The following is a 21,889-nucleotide window of genomic DNA, read 5'->3' as shown; positions in this document are numbered from 1 at the left end:
CCCGGGTGGCAGAGGTCCCCGTGGAGGGCTTGTAGACGGTCCACTTGTACATTGGCACATGTGCCGTGGGATGGGGCATCGGATGGCTCGTTCAGCTTTCCGGGATGGTACAAGATCTCATAATTGAAGGTGGAGAGTTTGATCCTCCACCGCAAGATCTTGTCGTTCTTGATCTTGCCCCGCTGTGCATTATCGAACATGAAGGCAACCGACCGTTGGTCAGTGAGGAGAGTGAATCTCCTGCCGGCCAGGTAATGCCTCCAGTGTCGCACAGCTTCCACTATTGCTTGTGCCTCCTTTTCCACTGAGGAGTGGCGGATTTCTGAAGCGTGGAGGGTCCGGGAGAAAAAGGCCACGGGTCTGCCCGCTTGGTTAAGGGTAGCCGCGAGAGCTACATCCGATGCGTCGCTCTCGACCTGGAAGGGGAGGGACTCGTCGATGGCGCGCACCGTGGAGTTTGCGATATCCGTTTTGATGCGGCTGAAGGCCTGGCGGGCCTCTGTCGTCAGGGGAAAAGTAGTGGACTGGATTAGGGGGCGGGCCTTGTCTGCGTACTGGGGGACCCACTGGGCGTAATAAGAAAAGAAGCCCAGGAAGTTTCAGGGCTTTGGCACAGTGGGGGAGAGGGAACTCCATGAGGGGGCGCATGCGTTCGGGGTCGGGGCCTATCACTCCATTACGCACTACGTAGCCCAGGATGGCTAGACGATCGGTGCGGAACACGCATTTTTCTTTGTTGTAAGTGAGGTTCAGGGCGTGAGCGGTCTGGAGGAATTTTTGGAGGTTGGCGTCGTGGTCCTGCTGGTCGTGGCCGCAGAACGGGACCAGGCAAGTGATTTCTGGGAGGTAAGTCTCTCCTTTAAAAACACTTGTCTTTGCAGGAACAGGCCAGTCGATTTCAGCGGGAGCGGTGCGTTAGTGATTTCTGGGAGACCTTCACAGGAGCAGGCTAGTCAATTTCAGCGGTACACACTTACCTGGTCCCGTTTTCGGTCCCTCTTTGCTGTTTTTAAAAAATTTTTAGTGTTTAAGGCGGGAACAGGAAGTTCGACCCACGGACATCTGGGAAGACCCTCACCAATAAATTCTGGTGGAGAGGAAACCCGAGACACTACACGTGTTGTGTCTCCCACCCGCCCTCCTCCTCTAACCTAATAATAAAACCCATTGGTGTGAGGGAAGTACCATATTTTATTATTATTTTTTTTTTTTTAATTTAATTTAGTTGTGAGCCAGGTCTTGGTAGAAAGTTAGAGGGATGGTAGGGAAGGGAGTGCAATGTTCCTCCTGCAGGATGTTTGAGGTGAGGGATGCCGTTAGTGTCCCTGCTGATTTTACCTGCAGGAAGTGCTGCCATCTCCAGCTCCTCCAAGACCGAGTTAGGGAACTGGAGCTGGAGTTGGAAGAACTTCGGATCATTCGGGAGGCAGAGGGGGTTATAGATAGCAGCTTCAGGGAATTAGTTACACCAAAGATTGGAGATAGATGGGTAACTGTAAGAGGGACTGGGAAGAAGCAGTCAGTGCAGGGATCCCCTGCGGTCGTTCCCCTGAGAAACAAGTATACCGCTTTGGATACTTGTGGGGGGGGGGGGACTTACCAGGGGTAAGCCATGGGGTACGGGCCTCTGGCACGGAGTCTATCCCTGTTGCTCAGAAGGGAAGTGGGGAGAGGAGCAGAGCATTAGTAATTGGGGACTCGATAGTCAGGGGCACAGATAGGAGATTTTGTGGGAGCGTGAGAGACTCACGTTTGGTATGTTGCCTCCCAGGTGCAAGGGTACGTGATGTCTTGGATCGTGTTTTCCGGGTCCTTAAGGGGGAGGGGGAACAGCCCCAAGTCGTGGTCCACATTGGCACTAACGACATAGGTAGGAAAGGGGACAAGGATGTCAGGCAGGCTTTCAGGGAGCTAGGATGGAAGCTCAGAACTAGAACAAACAAACAGAGTTGTTTCTCTGGGTTGTTGCCCGTGCCACGTGATAGTGAGATGAGGAATAGGGAGAGAGAGCAATTAAACACGTGGCTACAGGAATGGTGCAGGCGGGAGGGATTCAGATTTCTGGATAACTGGGGCTCTTTCTGGGGAAGGTGGGACCTCTATAGACAGGATGGTCTACATCTGAACCTGAGGGGCACAAATATCCTGGGGGGGAGATTTGTTAGTGCTCTTTGGGGGGGTTTAAACTAATGCAGCAGGGGCATGGGAACCTGGATTGTAGTTTTAGGGTAAGGGAGAATGAGAGTATAGAGGTCAGGAGCACAGATTTGACGTCGCAGGAGGGGGCCAGTGTTCAGGTAGGTGGTTTGAAGTGTGTCTACTTCAATGCCAGGAGTATACAAAATAAGGTACGGGAACTGGCAGCATGGGTTGGTACCTGGGACTTCGAAGTTGTGGCCATTTCGGAGACATGGATAGAGCAGGGACAGGAATGGATGTTGCAGGTTCCGGGGTTTAGGTGTTTTAGTAAGCTCAGAGAAGGAGGCAAAAGAGGGGGAGGTGTGGCGCTGCTAGTCAAGAGCAGTATTACGGTGGCGGAGAGGATGCTAGATGGGGACTCATCTTCCGAGGTAGTATGGGCTGAGGTTAGAAACATGAAAGGAGAGGTCACACTGTTGGGAGTCTTCTATAGGCCTCCAAATAGTTCTAGGGATGTAGAGGAAAGGATGGCGAGGATGATCCTGGATAAGAGCGAAAGTAACAGAGTAGTTATTATGGGAGACTTTAACTTTCCAAATATTGACTGGAAAAGATATTGTTCGAGTACATTAGATGGGTCGTTTTTTGTACAGTGTGTGCAGGAGGGTTTCCTGACACAATATGTTGACAGGCCAACAAGAGGCGAGGCCACATTGGATTTGGTTTTGGGTAATGAACCAGGCCAGGTGTTGGATTTGGAGGTAGGAGAGCACTTTGGGGACAGTGACCACAATTCGGTGACGTTTACGTTAATGATGGAAAGGGATAAGTATACACCGCAGGGCAAGAGTTATAGCTGGGGGAAGGGCAATTATGATGCCATTAGACGTGACTTGGGAGGGATAAGGTGGAGAAGTAGGCTGCAAGTTTTGGGCACACTGGATAAGTGGAGCTTGCTCAAGGATCAGCTACTGCGTGTTCTTGATAAGTATGTACCGGTCAGGCAGGGAGGAAGGCGTCGAGCGAGGGAACCGTGGTTTACCAAAGATGTGGAATCTCTTGTTAAGAGGAAGAAGGAGGCCTATGTGAAGATGAGGTATGAAGTTTCAGTTGGGGCGATGGATAGTTACAAGGTAGCGAGGAAGGATCTAAAGAGAGAGCTAAGACGAGCAAGGAGGGGACATGAGAAGTATTTGGCAGGTAGGATCAAGGAAAACCCAAAAGCTTTCTATAGGTATGTCAGGAATAAGCGAATGACTAGGGAAAGAGTAGGACCAGTCAAGGACAGGGATGGGAGGTTGTGTGTGGAGTCTGAAGAGATAGGCGAGATACTAAATGAATATTTTTCGTCAGTATTCACTCAGGAAAAAGATAATGTGGAGGAGAATGCTGAGACCCAGGCTAATAGAATAGATGGCATTGCGGTACGTAGGGAAGAGGTGTTGGCAATTTCTGGACAGGCTGAAAATAGATAAGTCCCCGGGTCCTGATGGGATTTATCCTAGGATTCTCTGGGAGGCCAGGGAAGAGATTTCTGGACCTTTGGCTTTGATTTTTATGTCATCATTGGCTACAGGAATAGTGCCAGAGGACTGGAGGATAGCAAATGTGGTCCCTTTGTTCAAAAAGGGGAGCAGAGACAACCCCGGCAACTATAGACCGGTGAGCCTCACGTCTGTAGTGGGTAAAGTCTTGGAGGGGATTATAAGAGACAAGATTTATAATCATCTAGATAGGAATAATATGATCAGGGATAGTCAGCATGGCTTTGTGAAGGGTAGGTCATGCCTCACAAACCTTATCGAGTTCTTTGAGAAGGTGACTGAACAGGTAGACGAGGGTAGAGCAGTTGATGTGGTGTATATGGATTTCAGCAAAGTGTTTGATAAGGTTCCCCACGGTAGGCTATTGCAGAAAATACGGAGGCTGGGGATTGAGGGTGATTTAGAGATGTGGATCAGAAATTGGCTAGCTGAAAGAAGACAGAGGGTGGTGGTTGATTGGAAATGTTCAGAATGGAGTTCAGTTACAAGTGGAGTACCACAAGGATCTGTTCTGGGGCCGTTGCTGTTTGTCATTTTTATCAATGACCTAGAGGAAGGCGCAGAAGGGTGGGTGAGTAAATTTGCAGACGATACTAAAGTCGGTGGTGTTGTCGATAGTGTGGACGGATGTAGCAGGTTACAGAGGGATATAGATAAGCTGCAGAGCTGGGCTAAGAGGTGGCAAATGGAGTTTAATGTAGAGAAGTGTGAGGTGATTCACTTTGGAAGGAATAACAGGAATGCGGAATATTTGGCTAATGGTAAAGTTCTTGAAAGTGTGGATGAGCAGAGGGATCTAGGTGTCCATGTACATAGATCCCCGAAAGTTGCCACCCAGGTTGATAGGGTTGTGAAGAAGGCCGATGGAGTGTTGGCCTTTATTGGTAGAGGGATTGAGTTCCGGAGTCGGGAGGTCATGTTGCAGCACGAGGGGACATAGCTTTCAACTGAGGGGTAATAAATATAGGACAGAGGTCAGAGGTAGGTTCTTTATGCAAAGAGTAGTGAGGCCGTGGAATGCCCTACCTGCTATAGTAGTGAACTCGCCAACATCGAGGGCATTTAAAAGTTTATTGGATAAACATATGGATGATAATGGCATAGTGTAGGTTAGATGGCTTTTGTTTTGGTGCAACATCGTGGGCCGAAGGGCCTGTACTGTGCTGTATCATTCTATGTTCTATGTTCTATGGTGACGTTGTCGAGGTACGGGAACGTGGCCCGTAAACCGTGCTGGTCAACCATTCGGTCCATCTCTCGTTGGAAGACCGAGACTCCGTTCGTGACGCCGAATGGAACCCTTAAAAAGTGGTATAACCGCCCGTCTGCTTCGAAGGCAGTATAGTTGCGGTCACCGGGACGGATGGGGAGTTAGTGGTAGGCGGACTTGAGGTCCACGGTGGAAAAGACCTTGTACTGTGCAATCCGATTGACCATGTCGGATATGCGGGGGAGAGGGTACGCATCTAGCTGGGTGTACCTGTTGATGGTCTGACTATAGTCGATGACCATCCTCTGTTTCTCCCCGGTCTTAACAACTACCACCTGGGCTCTCCAGGGACTGTTGCTAGCCTGGATGATGCCTTCCTTCAGCAGCATCTGGACGTCAGACCGGATAAATGCCCGGTCCTGGGCGCTGTACCGTCTGCTCCTAGTGGCGACGGGTTTGCAATCCGGGGTGAGGTTCGCAAACAAGGAAGGCGGTTCAACCTTGAGGGTCGCGAGGCCGCAGACAGTCAGTGGGGGTATAGGGCCGCCACATTTAAATGTTAAACTCTGGAGGTTGCATTGGAAGTCCAACCCTAGGAGTGCGGGTGCACAGAGGTGGGGGAGGACATACAGCCGGTAATTTCAGAACTCCCTCCCCTGCACCGTTAGGTTAGCGATGCAGAACCCCGTGATCTGAACAGAGTGGGATCCCGCCGCCGGGAAAATTTCCTGGGTGCTTGGCCGAATTACGAGAGAACAGAGCCTTACCGTGTCCGGATGAATGAAGCTCTCCGTGCTCCCAGAGTCGATAAGACACGGCGTCTCGTAGCCATTCACTAGGACTGTAGTGGTTGCAGTCTGGAGCGTCCGGGGTCGCGACTGGTCGAGGGTCGTTGAAGCCAGACGTGGTTGTTGAAGTTGAGCATCGTAATCAGGCAGTATGTGGCCGTCTGTGTCGGGGTCCTTCAGCCAAGATGGCGGCGTCCATGGATCAAGCGTGGTCTGGGGTGGACAAAATGGCGCCCATCTCTCCCTCGTGGCTTCCGGGTCCAAAATGGCGGCGTCCGTTGGTCACACGTGGATCGCTGGGGGGGGCTGGGTCTGTGGTCCCGTTTCTTCCCCGGAGATAGCGGCGACCCCGCGGGACTTGCACACCGTCGCGTAGTGGCCTTTCTTCCCGCAGCTTTTGCAGGTAGCCGCGCGGGCCGGACATCGCTGCCGAGGGTGTTTCGGCTGGCCGCAAAAATAGCAGCGGGGCCCCCCTGGTTGGGATGGTGTTTTGGCCGCGCAGGTTTGTGGGGGTGGGGGGGGTGTCGGAGAGACGACCGCAGCGGGGGTCCACGGAGCCCAAGGGGCTGTAGTTCGGTCGGGGGCGTAGGCGCGGGCGTTACGCGAGGCCACATCGAGGGATGCCGCCAGGGCCCGAGCTTCTGTAAGTCCCAGAGATTCTTTCTCCAGAAGCCTCTGGCGGATCTGGGAAGAGGCCAAACCTGCCACATACGCATCGCGGACCAGGAGCTCTGTGTGTTCACTCGCTGTTACCGCCGGGCAGTTGCAGTTTCGACCCAGGATCTGCAGGGCTTTATAAAACTCGTCCAGCGATTCCCCCGGAAATTGCCGTCGTGTGGCGAGCGGGTAGCGAGCAAAAACCTGGTTGGCGGGCCGGATGTAGATATCCTTCAGCGCGGCGAGGGCACCGGTGAAACCGTCCTCGTCCTCGATAAGGGAGTAGACGTCAGGACTCACCCTGGAATAGAGGGCCTGCATCTTTTGTTCGTCAGTCGGTGTGCCGGGGGTCGTTCGGAGGTAGCCCCCAAAGCATGCCAGCCAGTGCTTGAAGATAGAGGCCGAGTTAGCTGCTTGGGGTGCGATGCGCAGGCACTCCGGGGTGATTCGGAGCTCCATGTTCCCACGTCGTTTTCTTCAATTTAAATTTTGCTTAACAAATTGTAGCACCGTCAATATGACGCGAGGCAGGTTGAGGTAATGTCAATTGAAGGCTTTATTAAGCAGAACTTTATCCCCAGCAGCGTGGTTACAGAATGCAACTGCTGAGGGAAATGGAGGGAAAAACTGGGTTCTTATACCGGCATTTCTGGGTGGAGTCCAGTAGGTGGCAGATCCTATCAGGACCTGGCATCCCTCCACCAATAGCCTGTCGGCACATGGTGTACCGTATTACCCCTAATACATACCACCACAGTGACAAAGAGAGAGAGACAGAGACAGAAAGAGAGAGACAGAGAGACTGACAGAGAGAGAGACTGACTGAGAGAGAGAGAGACAGAGACAGAGAGAGAGAGACAGAGACAGAGAGGGAGAGTCAGAGAGAGAAACAGAGAGAGAGAGACAGAGAGAGAGAGACAGAAAGAGAGAGACTGATTGAGAGAGAGAGAGACAGAGAGAGAGAGAGACAGAGAGATACAGAGAGACAGAGAGACTGACAGAGAGAGAGAGACAGAGAGAGAGAGAGAGACAGAGAGATACAGAGAGAGAGAGACAGAGAGAGAGACTGACAGAGAGAGAGAGACTGACTGAGAGAGAGAGAGAGAGACAGTGAGAGAGAGACAGAGACAGAGAGAGAGAGAGACAGACAGACAGACACAGAGAGAGACACAGAAATAGAGAGAGAGAGAGAGACAGAGAAAGACAGGGAGAGAGAGGTAGAGAGACAGAGGGAGAGAGACAGAGGGAGAGAGACAGAGAGAGAGACACACAGAGAGCGACACAGAGAGAGAGAGGCAGAGAGAGATAGAGAGAGAGACACAGAGAGAGAGTCAGAGGGAGAGAGAGACAGGGAAAGAGAGAGACAGAGTAGAGAAAGTCAGACAGAGACAGAGAAGAGAGAGACAGAAAGTGAGAGACGAAGAGAGCGAGAGATGGAGTGAAACAGAAGAGAGAGACGGGGTTTAGAGGAGGGAGAGGGGGATAGAGGAGAGAGAGAGACAGCGAGGAAGGAGAGAGAGACAGAGATAGAAGATATAGACAGAGAGAAAGAGAGACAGAGAGATGGAGGGAGAGAAACAGGAGAGCGAGAGAAAGAGAGGATAGAGACACAGAGAGAGATACAAAGAGAGAGAGATGGAGAGTGAGACAGAGACAGAGAAAGACACAGTAATGGAGAGAGCGAGGCAGAAAGCGACTGAGAGAAAAGAGAGAGACATACACAGAGGGACTGAGTGAGAGAGAGAGAGACAGGGAAAGATAGAGGGAGAGGGAGATTGAGAAAAAGGGAGCCAGAGAGAGAGAGAGACAGGGAGAAAGAGAGACAGAGAAGAGAGAGAGACTGAGGCACGATCAATTGAACAAAGACGAGAGTTGGATGCAACTGAGGCTTTATTGCTCTAAGATGTGTGGCCTCCCACAGCAGCTAGCGAAATGGCTGCTGAATGGAGGACACGCATATTTATACTCCGTCTACTGGGCAGAGCCAGCAGGCAGGGACTACCGGCGAACCTGTAGTACAGGTCCTACCTTACATTACCTAATATAGGAGCAACAGTGATTTACCACATTCACCCCTTGTTAAAATTGAGTCTGGCGGGGGTGGTGGAGAACTATATACAGCGCAGAATTTATATTTACAGTATTTGATCAGAAACAAAATGTGTTTTGAAGTCCGGCGGACCAGTTAGATGTTTAACCGGTCCGGGGCCTTGTTGTGCCGCTGGGAGCGACGCAGTGGTGGCGGCGATACCGATGCTGGTCTGGTCTTCAGTGACTCCGGAAGCGTGCCAAAATCCTCTTCATCCTCGGGCGTGGGCAGGGGCAGGACGGATGGTCCTGGTGGGGTTAATGCTGGGAGCGCCGGGGGAGGGGGGGGGTGGAGCCGGGCCGGGGGGGGGGGGGGGGGGGTGTGTGTGGGGAACCTGCTGGTGCCAGGTCCCTGAGGGAGACAGTATCCTGGCGGCCATCGGGGTACACCACGTAGGCACACTGCGGGTTCGCATGGAGCAACTGCACCCTCTCCACCAAGGGGTCCGCCTTGTGGAGTCGGACGTGCCGACGGAGAAGGACGGGTCCTGGAGCTGCGAGCCAAGTTGGGAGCGACACCCCGGATGTGGGCTTCCTGGGGAAGGCAAAGAAACGCTCATGGGTGTGTTGTTAGTGGCGGTGCACAGCCGTGACTGAATGGAGTGCAGTGCATCAGGGAGGACCTCCTGCCAGCGGGAGGCCGGGAGGTTCCTGGACCATAGGGCCAGTTGGACGGCCCTCCAGACCGTCCCGTTCTCCCTCTCTACCTGTCCGTTTCCCCGGGGGTTATAGCTGGTCGTCCTGCTGGAGGCGATACCCCTGCTGAGCAGGAACTGACGCAGCTCATCGCTCATGAATGGGGATCCCCTGTCACTGACGGGGAAGCCGAACAGAGCGAAGATGGTGTTGACGGCCTTGATGACGGTGGCAGACGTCATATCGGGGCATGGGATGGCGAAGGGGAATCTGGAGTACTCATCGAGCACACTGAGAACATACGTGTTTCGGTCGGTGGAGGGGAGGGGCCCTTTGAAATCCACGCTGAGGCGTTCTAAGGGGCAAGAGGCCTTCACCAGGCACGCACGGCCCGGCCGGTAGAAGTGCGGCTTGCACTCCGCACAGACCTGGCAGTCCCTGGTGACTGTCCGTACTTCCTCGACGGAGTAGGGCAGATTGCGGGCCTTTATGAAATGGTACAACCGTGTGACTCCCGGGTGACAAAGGCTGTCGTGCAGGGCCCGGAGTCGGTCTACCTGTGCGCTGGCACATGTACCTCGGGATAGGGCGCCTGGGGGCTCGTTGAGTTTGTCGGGGCGATAGGTGGAGAGCTCGATCCTCCACCTCAAGAGTTTTTGATCTTGCCCCGCTGTGTGTTATTGAACATGAAGGCTACCGATCGTTGGTCAGTGAGGAAGGTGAATCTCCTGCCGGCCAGGTAATGCCTCCAATGCTGCACAGCCTCAACGATAGCTTGGGCCTCTTTTTCGATGGAGGAGTGCCTAATTTCGGAGGCATGAAGAGTGCGGGAGAAGAATGCCACGGGCCTGCCTGCCTGGTTGAGGGTGGCGGCCAGAGCGACGTCTGATGCGTTGCTCTCTACTTGAAAGGGCAGCTCTCGTCTACCCGGCCTTGACGATATTGGCTCTGATACGGGCGAAGGCCTGTTCAGCCTCAGCCGTCAGGGGAAAATGGGTGGACTGTGTGAGTGGGCGGGCCTTGTCTGCATAGTTTGGGACCCACTGGGTGTAGTACGAGAAGAACCCCAGGCAGCGTTTGAGGGCCTTGGGGCAGTGGGGGAGGGGGAGCTCCATGAGGGGGCGCATGCGTTCGGGATCGGGCCCCAGAACTCCATTCTGTACCACATAGCCGAGGATGGCTAAGCGGTTCGTGCTGAACACGCACTTCTCCTTGTTGTAGGTGAGGTTTAGGAAAGTGGCGGCGTGGAAAAATTTGGCAAGGTTGGCATCGTGGTCCTGCTGATCGTGGCCGCAGATGGTGACGTTGTCTAGGTACGGGAAGGTGGCCCGCAGCCCGTACCGGTCGACCATTCGGTCCATCTCCCTTTGGCAGACCCGTTGGTGACGTTGAAGGGAACCCTGAGGAAGTGATAGAGGCGACCGTCTGCCTCGAAGGCGGTGTATGGACGGTCCGCTTTACGGTTGGGGAGCTGGTGGTAGGCGGATTTGAGGTCCACCGTTGAGAAGACCCGGTCCTGTGCAATCTGATTGACCATATCAGATATGCGTGGGAGGGGGTACGCGTCGAGCTGCGTGTACCGATTGATGGTCTGACTGTAGTCAACGACCATCCTGTGTTTCTCCCCAGTTTTAACTACTACCACTTGGGCTCTCCAGGGGCTGTTGCTGGCCTCGATGACCCCCTCCCGCAGCAGCCGCTGGACCTCGGACCTGATGAAGGTCCTGTCCTGGGCGCTGTTCCGTCTGCTCCTGGTGGCGACGGGCTTGCAATCCGGGATTAGATTGGCAAAGAGGGAAGGCGGGTCGACCTTTAGGGTCGCGAGGCTGCACACAGTGAGGGGTGATAGGGGCCCGCCGAATTTGAGGGTTAGGCTCTGGAGGTTGCACTGGAAGTCCAGGCCGAGTAGTATGAGAAGAACCCCAGGCAGCGTTTGAGGGCCTTGGGGCAGTGGGGGAGGGGAAGGCTTCAGGGGCTAGGCCCGCCTCGGAGTGGTTTGCGCCCCGCCAGCCGGCACCACGCCAACCGGAGCCGAGTTGGCGCATGCGCGGGAGCGACAGCGTGTGCTGGCGTCATCCCGGCGAATGCGCGGGAGTGTTCGTCTCCGCATCGGCCATGGTGGAGGAATAGAGTGCCCCCACGGCACAGGCACCCCCGCGGATCGGTGGGCCCCGATCGCGGGCCAGGCCACCTTGGGGGCACCACCCGGGGCCAGATGCCCCCCTGAGAACCCCGGAGGCCGCACGCGCTGCCAAGTCCCGCCAGCAAGGGACCTACTCCAATGTACGCCGGCGGGACTGGCAAATAACGGGCGGGACTTCGGCCCATCGCGGGCCGGAGAATTCAGGCAGCCCCGGGGCCCATTGGGTCGCGCCGGTCCCCACCATTCGCTGAGGCAGGCGGCACGATTCACGCCGGGGTGATTTTTTGGGGGGGCGGAGAATTCGGAGGACGGCGGGGGCGGGATTCACGCCGACCCCCGGTGATTCTTCGGCCAGCGGGGGGGTTGGAGAATCCCGCCCCGTCTTCCTCCCTCACAGGTCCCACCTTTCTTACACACTCATCGAAACTAAACCCCCCCAACCTCTCTGCCGACGGTTAACTTTCTCGAAAGAAGTCGAGCGGGTATGACGTCCGCAAGCCCCTCCCAAAATCCCCTGAGCTTCGGACTGGCCCAGAACATGTGGACATGGTTCACTAGTCCGCGCACCTTGCGCACCTATCTTCCACCCCAAAGAACCTGCTCATCCGGGCCACTGTCATGTGGGCCCGGTGAACAACCTTGTATTGTATCAGGCTGAGCCTGGCGCATAAAGTGGAGGCGTTGACTCTCCTCAACGTCTCCGCCCATAGACCATCCTCTAACTTTCCTCCGAGCTCCTCTTCCCATTTGTGATTCAGTTCCTCGGTCTGTGTTTCCTATGACCCCACCAGTTCTTTATAGATGTCCTCAAACCTCCCCTCTCCCACCCAAACTCTGGCAACATTAGCGTATTTCTAACTGCGTCTGTTTGACCCACAGCTATGGGCTGTCCCCTGGGACAAGTGTGGAACTCGGACCTGGACACGTGCCTGGACTGTGGGATCTGCACTCTATTCCCACACACCCCATCCTGCAACCTCTGCAGCTCCTCAAACACAACTCCGGGGACGAGTAGGTTGAGTATTAGAACATCACTCTACATACTTCCGGTAAATAGACAGCTGGGACAGAGGGAGCGCCGCACTGTCGGAGGGTCAGTACTGAGGGAGCGCCGCACTGTCAGAGGGTCAGTATTGAGGGAGTGCCGCACTGTCGGAGGGTCAGTACTGAGGGAGTGCCGCACTGTCGGAGGGTTAGTACTGAGGGAGCGCCGCACTGTCGGAGGGTCAGTGCTGAGGGAGCGCCGCACTGTCAGAGGGTCAGTATTGAGGGAGTGCCGCACTGTCGGAGGGTCAGTACTGAGGGAGTGCCGCACTGTCGGAGGGTCAGTGCTGAGGGAGCGCCGCACTGTCAGAGGGTCAGTATTGAGGGAGTGCCGCACTGTCGGAGGGTCAGTACTGAGGGAGTGCCGCACTGTCGGAGGGTCAGTACTGAGGGAGCGCCACATTCTCAGAGGGTCAGTATTGAGGGAGCACCGCACTGTCAGAGGGACAGTACTGAGGGAGTGCTGCACTGTCAGAGGGTCAGTACTGAGGGAGTGCCGCACTGTCAGAGGGTCAGTACTGAGGGAGTGCCGCACTGTCGGAGGGTCAGTACTGAGGGAGCACCGCACTGTCAGAGGGTCAGTACTGAGGGAGCACCGCACTGTTGGAGGGTCAGTACTGAGGGAGCGCCGCACTCGCGGAGGGTCAGTACTGAGGGAGCACCGCACTGTCAGAGGGTCAGTACTGAGGGAGAGCCGTTTGTCGGACGGTCAATGCAGAGGGAGCACCGCACTGTCAGAGGGTGAGAACTGAGGGAATGCCGCACTGTCGGAGGGTCAGTACTGAGGGAATGCCGCACTGTCAGAGGGTCAGAACTGAGGGAATGCCGCACTGTCAGAGGGTCAGTATTGAGGGAGTGCTGCACAGTCAGAGGGTCAGTACTGAGGGAGTGCCGCACTGTCGGAGGGTCAGTGCTGAGGGAGCGCCACATTCTCAGAGGGTCAATATTGAGGGAGCACCGCACTGTTGGAGGGTCAGTGCTGAGGGAGCGCCGCACTCGTGGAGGGTCAGTACTGAGTGAGCACCGCACTGTCAGAGGGTCAGTACTGAGGGAGCACCGCACTGTTGGATGGTCAGTACTGAGGGAGCACCGCACTGTCAGAGGGTCAGTACTGAGGGAGCGCCACATTCTCAGAGGGTCAGTATTGAGGGAGCACCGCACTGTTGGAGGGTCAGTACTGAGGGAGCGCCGCACTCGCGGAGGGTCAGTACTGAGGGAGCACCGCACTGTCAGAGGGTCAGTACAGAGGGAGCAACGCACTGTTGGAGGGTCAGTACTGAGGGAGCGCCGCACTAGCGGAGGGTCAGTACTGAGGGAGCACCGCACTGTCAGAGGGTCAGTACTGAGGGAGTGCCGCACTGTCGGAGGGTCAGTACTGAGGGAGAGCCGCTATGTCGGAGGGTCAGTACTGAGGGAGAGCCGTTCTGTCGGACGGTCAATGCAGAGGGAGCACCGCACTGTCAGAGGGTCAGTACTGAGGGATCTCTGCAATGTTGCAGGGTCAGTGCTGAGGGAGCGCAGCACTGTCGGAGGGTCAGGGCTGAGGGAGTGCCGCAATGTCAGAGGGTCAGGTCTGAGGGAGCGCCGCACTGTCAGAGGGTCAGTGCAGAGGGTGTGCCGCACTGTCGGATGGTCAGTACTGAGGGAGCGCCGCACTGTCGGAGGGTCAGTACTGTGGGAGTACCGCACTGTCGGAGGGTCAGTACTGAGGGAGCGCCGCACTGTAGGAGGGTCAGTACTGAGGGAGCGTCGCACTGTCTGAGAGTCAGTACTGAGGGAGCGCCACACTGTCAGAGGGTCAGTGCTGAGGAAGCGCCACACTGTCAGAGGGTCAGTACTGTGGGAGCGCCGCACTGTCAGAGGGTCAGTGCAGAGGGAGCGCCGCACTGTCGGAGGGTCATTTCTGAGGGAGCGCCGCACTGTCGGAGGGTCAGTACTGAGGGAGCATCGCACTGTCAGAGGGTCAGTGCTGAGTGAGCTCTGCACTGTCAGAGGGTCAATACTGAGGGAGCGCCGCACTGTCAGAGGGTCAGTGCAGAGGGAGCGCCGCACTGTCGGAGGTTCAGCTGGGGGAGCACCGCACCGTCGGAGTGTCAGTGCTGAGGGAGTACCGCACTGTCGGAGGCTCAATGCTGAGAGAGCGCCGGACTGTCAGAGGGTCAATGATGAGCGAGCGCCGCACTGTCGTAGGATCAATGCTGAGGGAGCGCTACACTGTCGGAGGGTCAGTACTGAGGGAGCGCTGCACTGTCGGAGGGTCAGTACTGAGGGAGCACCGCACTGTCGGAGGGTCAGTGCTGAGGGACCGCCGCACTGTCGGAGTGACAGTGCTGAGGGAGTGCCACACTGTCGGAGGGTCAGTACTGAGGGAGCGCCGCACTGTCGGAGGGTCAGTACTGAGGGAGCGCCGCACTGTCAGAGGGCCAATACTGAAAGAATGCCGCACTGTCAGAGGGTCAGTACTGAGGGAGCATCGCACTGTCGGAGGGTAAGTACTGAGGGAGCGCCGCACTGTCAGAGGGCCAATACTCAAAGAGTGCCACACTGTCGGAGGGTCAGTACTGAGGGAGTGCCACACTGTCGGAGGGTCAGTACTGAGGGAGCACCGCAATGTCAGAGGGCCAATACTGAAAGAGTGCCGCACTGTCAGAGGGTCAGTACTGAGGGAGCATCGCACTGTCGGAGGGTCAGTACAGAGGGAGTGCTGCACTGTCGGAGGGTCAGTGCTGAGGGAGCATCGCACTGTCGGAGGGTCAGTGCTGAGGGAGCATCGCACTGTCGGAGGGTCAATGCTGAGGGAGTGCCGCACTGTCAGAGGGTCAGTGCTGAGGGAGCGCCGCACTGTCGAAGGGTCAGTACAGAGGGAGTGCTGCACTGTCGGAGGGTCAGTGCTGAGGGAGTACCGCACTGTTGGAGGGTCAGTACTGAGGGAGTACCGCACTGTCAGAGGGTCAGTGCAGAGGTGCGCACAGTCGGGTGGTCAGTACTGAGGGAGTACCGCACTGTCGGAGGGTCAGTACTGAGGGAGTACCGCACTGTCGGAGGGTCAGTGCTGAGGGAGCGCCGCACTGTCGGAGGGTCAGTGCTGAGGGAGCGCCGCACTGTCAGAGGGTCAGTGCTGAGGGAGAGCCGCACTGTATGAGGGTCAGTGCTGAGGGAGCACCGCACTGTCGGAGGGTCAGTGCTGAGGGAGTGCCGCACTGTCGGAGGGTCAGTGCTGAGGGAGCGCCGCACTGTCGGAGGGTCAGTGCTGAGGGAGCGCCGCACTGTCAGAGGGTCAGTGCTGAGGGAGAGCCGCACTGTCGGAGGGTCAGTACTGAGTGTGCTCCACACTGTCGGAGGGTCAATACTGAGGGAGTGCTGCACTGTCAGAGGGTCAGTACTGAGGGAGCGTCGCACTGTCGGAGGGTCAGTACTGAGGGAGCGCCGCACTGTCGGATGGTCAGTACTGAGGGAGCGCCACACTGTCAGAGGGTCAGTGCTGAGGGAGCGCCGCACAATCAGAGGGTCAGTACTGAGGGAGCGCCACATTGTCGGAGGGTCAGTTCTGTGGGAGCGCCGCACCATCGGAGTGTCAGTGCTGAGGGAGTGCCGCTCTGTCAGAGGGTCAATGCTGAGGGAGCGCCGGACTGTCAGAGGGTCAATGCTGAGCGAGCGCCGCACTGTTGGAGGGTCAGTACTGAGGGAGCGCCGCACTGTCGGAGGGTCAGTACTGAGGGAGCGCTGCACTGTCGGAGGGTCAGTGCTGAGGGAGCGCCGCACTGTCAGAGGGTCAGTGCTGAGGGAGCGCCGCACTGTCAGAGGGTCAGTACCGAGGGAGCGCTGCACTGTCGGAGGGTCAGTACTGAGGGAGCACTGCACTGTTGCAGGGTCAGTGCTGAGGGAGCGCCGCACTGTCGGAGGGTCAGTGCAGAGGGAGTACCGCACTGTTGGAGGGTCAGTACTGAGGGAGTACCGCACTGTCAGAGGGTCAGTGCAGAGGTGCGCACTGTCGGGTGGTCAGTACTGAGGGAGTACCGCACTGTCGGAGGGTCAGTACTGAGGGAGTACCGCACTGTCGGAGGGTCAGTGCTGAGGGAGCGCCGCACTATCGGAGGGTCAGTGCTGAGGGAGCGGCGCACTGTCAGAGGGTCAGTGCTGAGGGAGAGCCGCACTGTATGAGGGTCAGTGCTGAGGGAGCACCGCACTGTCGGAGGGTCAGTGCTGGGGGAGCACCGCACTGTCGGAGGGTCAGTGCTGAGGGAGTGCCGCACTGTCGGAGGGTCAGTGCTGAGGGAGCGCCGCACTGTCGGAGGGTCAGTGCTGAGGGAGCGCCGCACTGTCAGAGGGTCAGTGCTGAGGGAGAGCCGCACTGTCGGAGGGTCAATACTGAGGGAGCGCCGCACTGTCAGAGGGTCAGTGCTGAGGGAGTGCCACACTGTCGGACGCTCCGTACTGAGGGAGTGACGCACTGTCGGAGGGTCAGTGCTGAGGGAGTATCGCAATGTCGGAGGGTCAGTGCTGAGGGAGCATCGCACTGTCGGAGGGTCAGTGCTGAGGGAGTGCTGCACTGTCGGACGCTCAGTACTGAGGGAGTGCCGCACTGTCGGAGGGTCAGTGCTGAGGGAGCATCGCACTGTCGGAGGGTCAGTGCTGAGGGAGTGCTGCACTGTCGGAGGGTCAGTGCTGAGGGAGCGCCGCACTGTCGGAGGGTCAGTGCTGAGGGAGCGCCGCACTGTCAGAGGGTCAGTGCTGAGGGAGAGCCGCACTGTCGGAGGGTCAATACTGAGGGAGCGCCGCACTGTCAGAGGGTCAGTGCTGAGGGAGTGCCACACTGTCGGACGCTCCGTACTGAGGGAGTGCCGCACTGTCGGAGGGTCAGTACTGAGGGAGCGCCGCACTGTCAGAGGGCCAATACTGAAAGAGTGCCGCACTGTCAGAGGGTCAGTACTGAGGGAGCATCGCACTGTCGGAGGGTCAGTACTGAGGGAGCGCCGCACTGTCAGAGGGCCAATACTGAAAGAGTGCCACACTGTCGGAGGGTCAGTACTGAGGGAGTGCCACACTGTCGGAGGGTCAGTACTGAGGGAGCACCGCACTGTCAGAGGGCCAATACTGAAAGAGTGCCGCACTGTCAGAGGGTCAGTACTGAGGGAGCATCGCACTGTCGGAGGGTCAGTACAGAGGGAGTGCTGCACTGTCGGAGGGTCAGTGCTGAGGGAGCATCGCACTGTCGGAGGGTCAGTGCTGAGGGAGCATCGCACTGTCGGAGTGTCAGTGCTGAGGGAGTGCCGCACTGTCAGAGGGTCAGTGCTGAGGGAGCGCCGCACTGTCGAAGGGTCAGTACAGAGGGAGTGCTGCACTGTCGGAGGGTCAGTGCTGAGGGAGTACCGCACTGTTGGAGGGTCAGTACTGAGGGAGTACCGCACTGTCAGAGGGTCAGTGCAGAGGTGCGCACAGTCGGGTGGTCAGTACTGAGGGAGTACCGCACTGTCGGAGGGTCAGTACTGAGGGAGTACCGCACTGTCGGAGGGTCAGTGCTGAGGGAGCGCCGCACTGTCGGAGGGTCAGTGCTGAGGGAGCGCCGCACTGTCAGAGGGTCAGTGCTGAGGGAGAGCCGCACTGTATGAGGGTCAGTGCTGAGGGAGCACCGCACTGTCGGAGGGTCAGTGCTGAGGGAGTGCCGCACTGTCGGAGGGTCAGTGCTGAGGGAGCGCCGCACTGTCGGAGGGTCAGTGCTGAGGGAGCGCCGCACTGTCAGACGGTCAGTGCTGAGGGAGAGCCGCACTGTCGGAGGGTCAGTACTGAGTGTGCTCCACACTGTCGGAGGGTCAATACTGAGGGAGTGCTGCACTGTCAGAGGGTCAGTACTGAGGGAGCGTCGCACTGTCGGAGGGTCAGTACTGAGGGAGCGCCGCACTGTCGGATGGTCAGTACTGAGGGAGCGCCACACTGTCAGTGGGTCAGTGCTGAGGGAGCGCCGCACAATCAGAGGGTCAGTACTGAGGGAGCGCCACATTGTCGGAGGGTCAGTTCTGTGGGAGCGCCGCACCATCGGAGTGTCAGTGCTGAGGGAGTGCCGCTCTGTCAGAGGGTCAATGCTGAGGGAGCGCCGGACTGTCAGAGGGTCAATGCTGAGCGAGCGCCGCACTGTTGGAGGGTCAGTACTGAGGGAGCGCCGCACTGTCGGAGGGTCAGTACTGAGGGAGCGCTGCACTGTCGGAGGGTCAGTGCTGAGGGAGCGCCGCACTGTCAGAGGGTCAGTGCTGAGGGAGCGCCGCACTGTCAGAGGGTCAGTACCGAGGGAGCGCTGCACTGTCGGAGGGTCAGTACTGAGGGAGCACTGCACTGTTGCAGGGTCAGTGCTGAGGGAGCGCCGCACTGTCGGAGGGTCAGTGCAGAGGGAGTACCGCACTGTTGGAGGGTCAGTACTGAGGGAGTACCGCACTGTCAGAGGGTCAGTGCAGAGGTGCGCACTGTCGGGTGGTCAGTACTGAGGGAGTACCGCACTGTCGGAGGTTCAGTACTGAGGGAGTACCGCACTGTCGGAGGGTCAGTGCTGAGGGAGCGCCGCACTATCGGAGGGTCAGTGCTGAGGGAGCGGCGCACTGTCAGAGGGTCAGTGCTGAGGGAGAGCCGCACTGTATGAGGGTCAGTGCTGAGGGAACACCGCACTGTCGGAGTGTCAGTGCTGGGGGAGCACCGCACTGTCGGAGGGTCAGTGCTGAGGGAGTGCCGCACTGTCGGAGGGTCAGTGCTGAGGGAGCGCCGCACTGTCGGAGGGTCAGTGCTGAGGGAGCGCCGCACTGTCAGAGGGTCAGTGCTGAGGGAGAGCCGCTCTGTCGGAGGGTCAATACTGAGGGAGCGCCGCACTGTCAGAGGGTCAGTGCTGAGGGAGTGCCACACTGTCGGACGCTCCGTACTGAGGGAGTGCCGCACTGTCGGAGGGTCAGTGCTGAGGGAGCATCGCAATGTCGGAGGGTCAGTGCTGAGGGAGCATCGCACTGTCGGAGGGTCAGTGCTGAGGGAGTGCTGCACTGTCGGACGCTCAGTACTGAGGGAGTGCCGCACTGTCGGGGGGTCAGTGCTGAGGGAGCATCGCACTGTCGGAGGGTCAGTGCTGAGGGAGTGCTGCACTGTCGGAGGGTCAGTGCTGAGGGAGCGCCGCACTGTCGGAGGGTCAGTGCTGAGGGAGCGCCGCACTGTCAGAGGGTCAGTGCTGAGGGAGAGCCGCACTGTCGGAGGGTCAATACTGAGGGAGCGCCGCACTGTCAGAGGGTCAGTGCTGAGGGAGTGCCACACTGTCGGACGCTCCGTACTGAGGGAGTGCCGCACTGTCGGAGGGTCAGTACTGAGGGAGCGCCGCACTGTCAGAGGGCCAATACTGAAAGAGTGCCGCACTGTCAGAGGGTCAGTACTGAGGGAGCATCGCACTGTCGGAGGGTCAGTACTGAGGGAGCGCCGCACTGTCAGAGGGCCAATACTGAAAGAGTGCCACACTGTCGGAGGGTCAGTACTGAGGGAGTGCCACACTGTCGGAGGGTCAGTACTGAGGGAGCACCGCACTGTCAGAGGGCCAATACTGAAAGAGTGCCGCACTGTCAGAGGGTCAGTACTGAGGGAGCATCGCACTGTCGGAGGGTCAGTACAGAGGGAGTGCTGCACTGTCGGAGGGTCAGTGCTGAGGGAGCATCGCACTGTCGGAGGGTCAGTGCTGAGGGAGCATCGCACTGTCGGAGTGTCAGTGCTGAGGGAGTGCCGCACTGTCAGAGGGTCAGTGCTGAGGGAGCGCCGCACTGTCGAAGGGTCAGTACAGAGGGAGTGCTGCACTGTCGGAGGGTCAGTGCTGAGGGAGTACCGCACTGTTGGAGGGTCAGTACTGAGGGAGTACCGCACTGTCAGAGGGTCAGTGCAGAGGTGCGCACAGTCGGGTGGTCAGTACTGAGGGAGTACCGCACTGTCGGAGGGTCAGTACTGAGGGAGTACCGCACTGTCGGAGGGTCAGTGCTGAGGGAGCGCCGCACTGTCGGAGGGTCAGTGCTGAGGGAGCGCCGCACTGTCAGAGGGTCAGTGCTGAGGGAGAGCCGCACTGTATGAGGGTCAGTGCTGAGGGAGCACCGCACTGTCGGAGGGTCAGTGCTGAGGGAGTGCCGCACTGTCGGAGGGTCAGTGCTGAGGGAGCGCCGCACTGTCGGAGGGTCAGTGCTGAGGGAGCGCCGCACTGTCAGACGGTCAGTGCTGAGGGAGAGCCGCACTGTCGGAGGGTCAGTACTGAGTGTGCTCCACACTGTCGGAGGGTCAATACTGAGGGAGTGCTGCACTGTCAGAGGGTCAGTACTGAGGGAGCGTCGCACTGTCGGAGGGTCAGTACTGAGGGAGCGCCGCACTGTCGGATGGTCAGTACTGAGGGAGCGCCACACTGTCAGTGGGTCAGTGCTGAGGGAGCGCCGCACAATCAGAGGGTCAGTACTGAGGGAGCGCCACATTGTCGGAGGGTCAGTTCTGTGGGAGCGCCGCACCATCGGAGTGTCAGTGCTGAGGGAGTGCCGCTCTGTCAGAGGGTCAATGCTGAGGGAGCGCCGGACTGTCAGAGGGTCAATGCTGAGCGAGCGCCGCACTGTTGGAGGGTCAGTACTGAGGGAGCGCCGCACTGTCGGAGGGTCAGTACTGAGGGAGCGCTGCACTGTCGGAGGGTCAGTGCTGAGGGAGCGCCGCACTGTCAGAGGGTCAGTGCTGAGGGAGCGCCGCACTGTCAGAGGGTCAGTACCGAGGGAGCGCTGCACTGTCGGAGGGTCAGTACTGAGGGAGCACTGCACTGTTGCAGGGTCAGTGCTGAGGGAGCGCCGCACTGTCGGAGGGTCAGTGCAGAGGGAGTACCGCACTGTTGGAGGGTCAGTACTGAGGGAGTACCGCACTGTCAGAGGGTCAGTGCAGAGGTGCGCACTGTCGGGTGGTCAGTACTGAGGGAGTACCGCACTGTCGGAGGTTCAGTACTGAGGGAGTACCGCACTGTCGGAGGGTCAGTGCTGAGGGAGCGCCGCACTATCGGAGGGTCAGTGCTGAGGGAGCGGCGCACTGTCAGAGGGTCAGTGCTGAGGGAGAGCCGCACTGTATGAGGGTCAGTGCTGAGGGAACACCGCACTGTCGGAGTGTCAGTGCTGGGGGAGCACCGCACTGTCGGAGGGTCAGTGCTGAGGGAGTGCCGCACTGTCGGAGGGTCAGTGCTGAGGGAGCGCCGCACTGTCGGAGGGTCAGTGCTGAGGGAGCGCCGCACTGTCAGAGGGTCAGTGCTGAGGGAGAGCCGCTCTGTCGGAGGGTCAATACTGAGGGAGCGCCGCACTGTCAGAGGGTCAGTGCTGAGGGAGTGCCACACTGTCGGACGCTCCGTACTGAGGGAGTGCCGCACTGTCGGAGGGTCAGTGCTGAGGGAGCATCGCAATGTCGGAGGGTCAGTGCTGAGGGAGCATCGCACTGTCGGAGGGTCAGTGCTGAGGGAGTGCTGCACTGTCGGACGCTCAGTACTGAGGGAGTGCCGCACTGTCGGGGGGTCAGTGCTGAGGGAGCATCGCACTGTCGGAGGGTCAGTGCTGAGGGAGTGCTGCACTGTCGGAGGGTCAGTGCTGAGGGAGCGCCGCACTGTCGGAGGGTCAGTGCTGAGGGA

The 21,889-nt window shown here is 58.1% G+C and overlaps 1 protein-coding gene across 1 annotated transcript in view; it reads left to right on the top strand.

Annotated features, from left to right (window-relative positions):
* The window catches only part of LOC140395882 (tumor necrosis factor receptor superfamily member 12A-like), a 51,472-nt gene that overhangs the window by 18,100 nt on the left and 11,483 nt on the right, over positions 1-21,889 (top strand). The window contains exon 2 of the mRNA XM_072483953.1: positions 12,085-12,216. Coding sequence (XP_072340054.1) covers positions 12,085-12,216 — 132 coding nt within the window. The remainder of the gene's footprint in view (positions 1-12,084; positions 12,217-21,889) is intronic.

Source organism: Scyliorhinus torazame, chromosome 19 (assembly GCF_047496885.1).
Source record: "Scyliorhinus torazame isolate Kashiwa2021f chromosome 19, sScyTor2.1, whole genome shotgun sequence".
NCBI classification, from domain to species: domain Eukaryota; kingdom Metazoa; phylum Chordata; class Chondrichthyes; order Carcharhiniformes; family Scyliorhinidae; genus Scyliorhinus; species Scyliorhinus torazame.
This window is presented reverse-complemented; position numbering and strand designations above follow the sequence as displayed.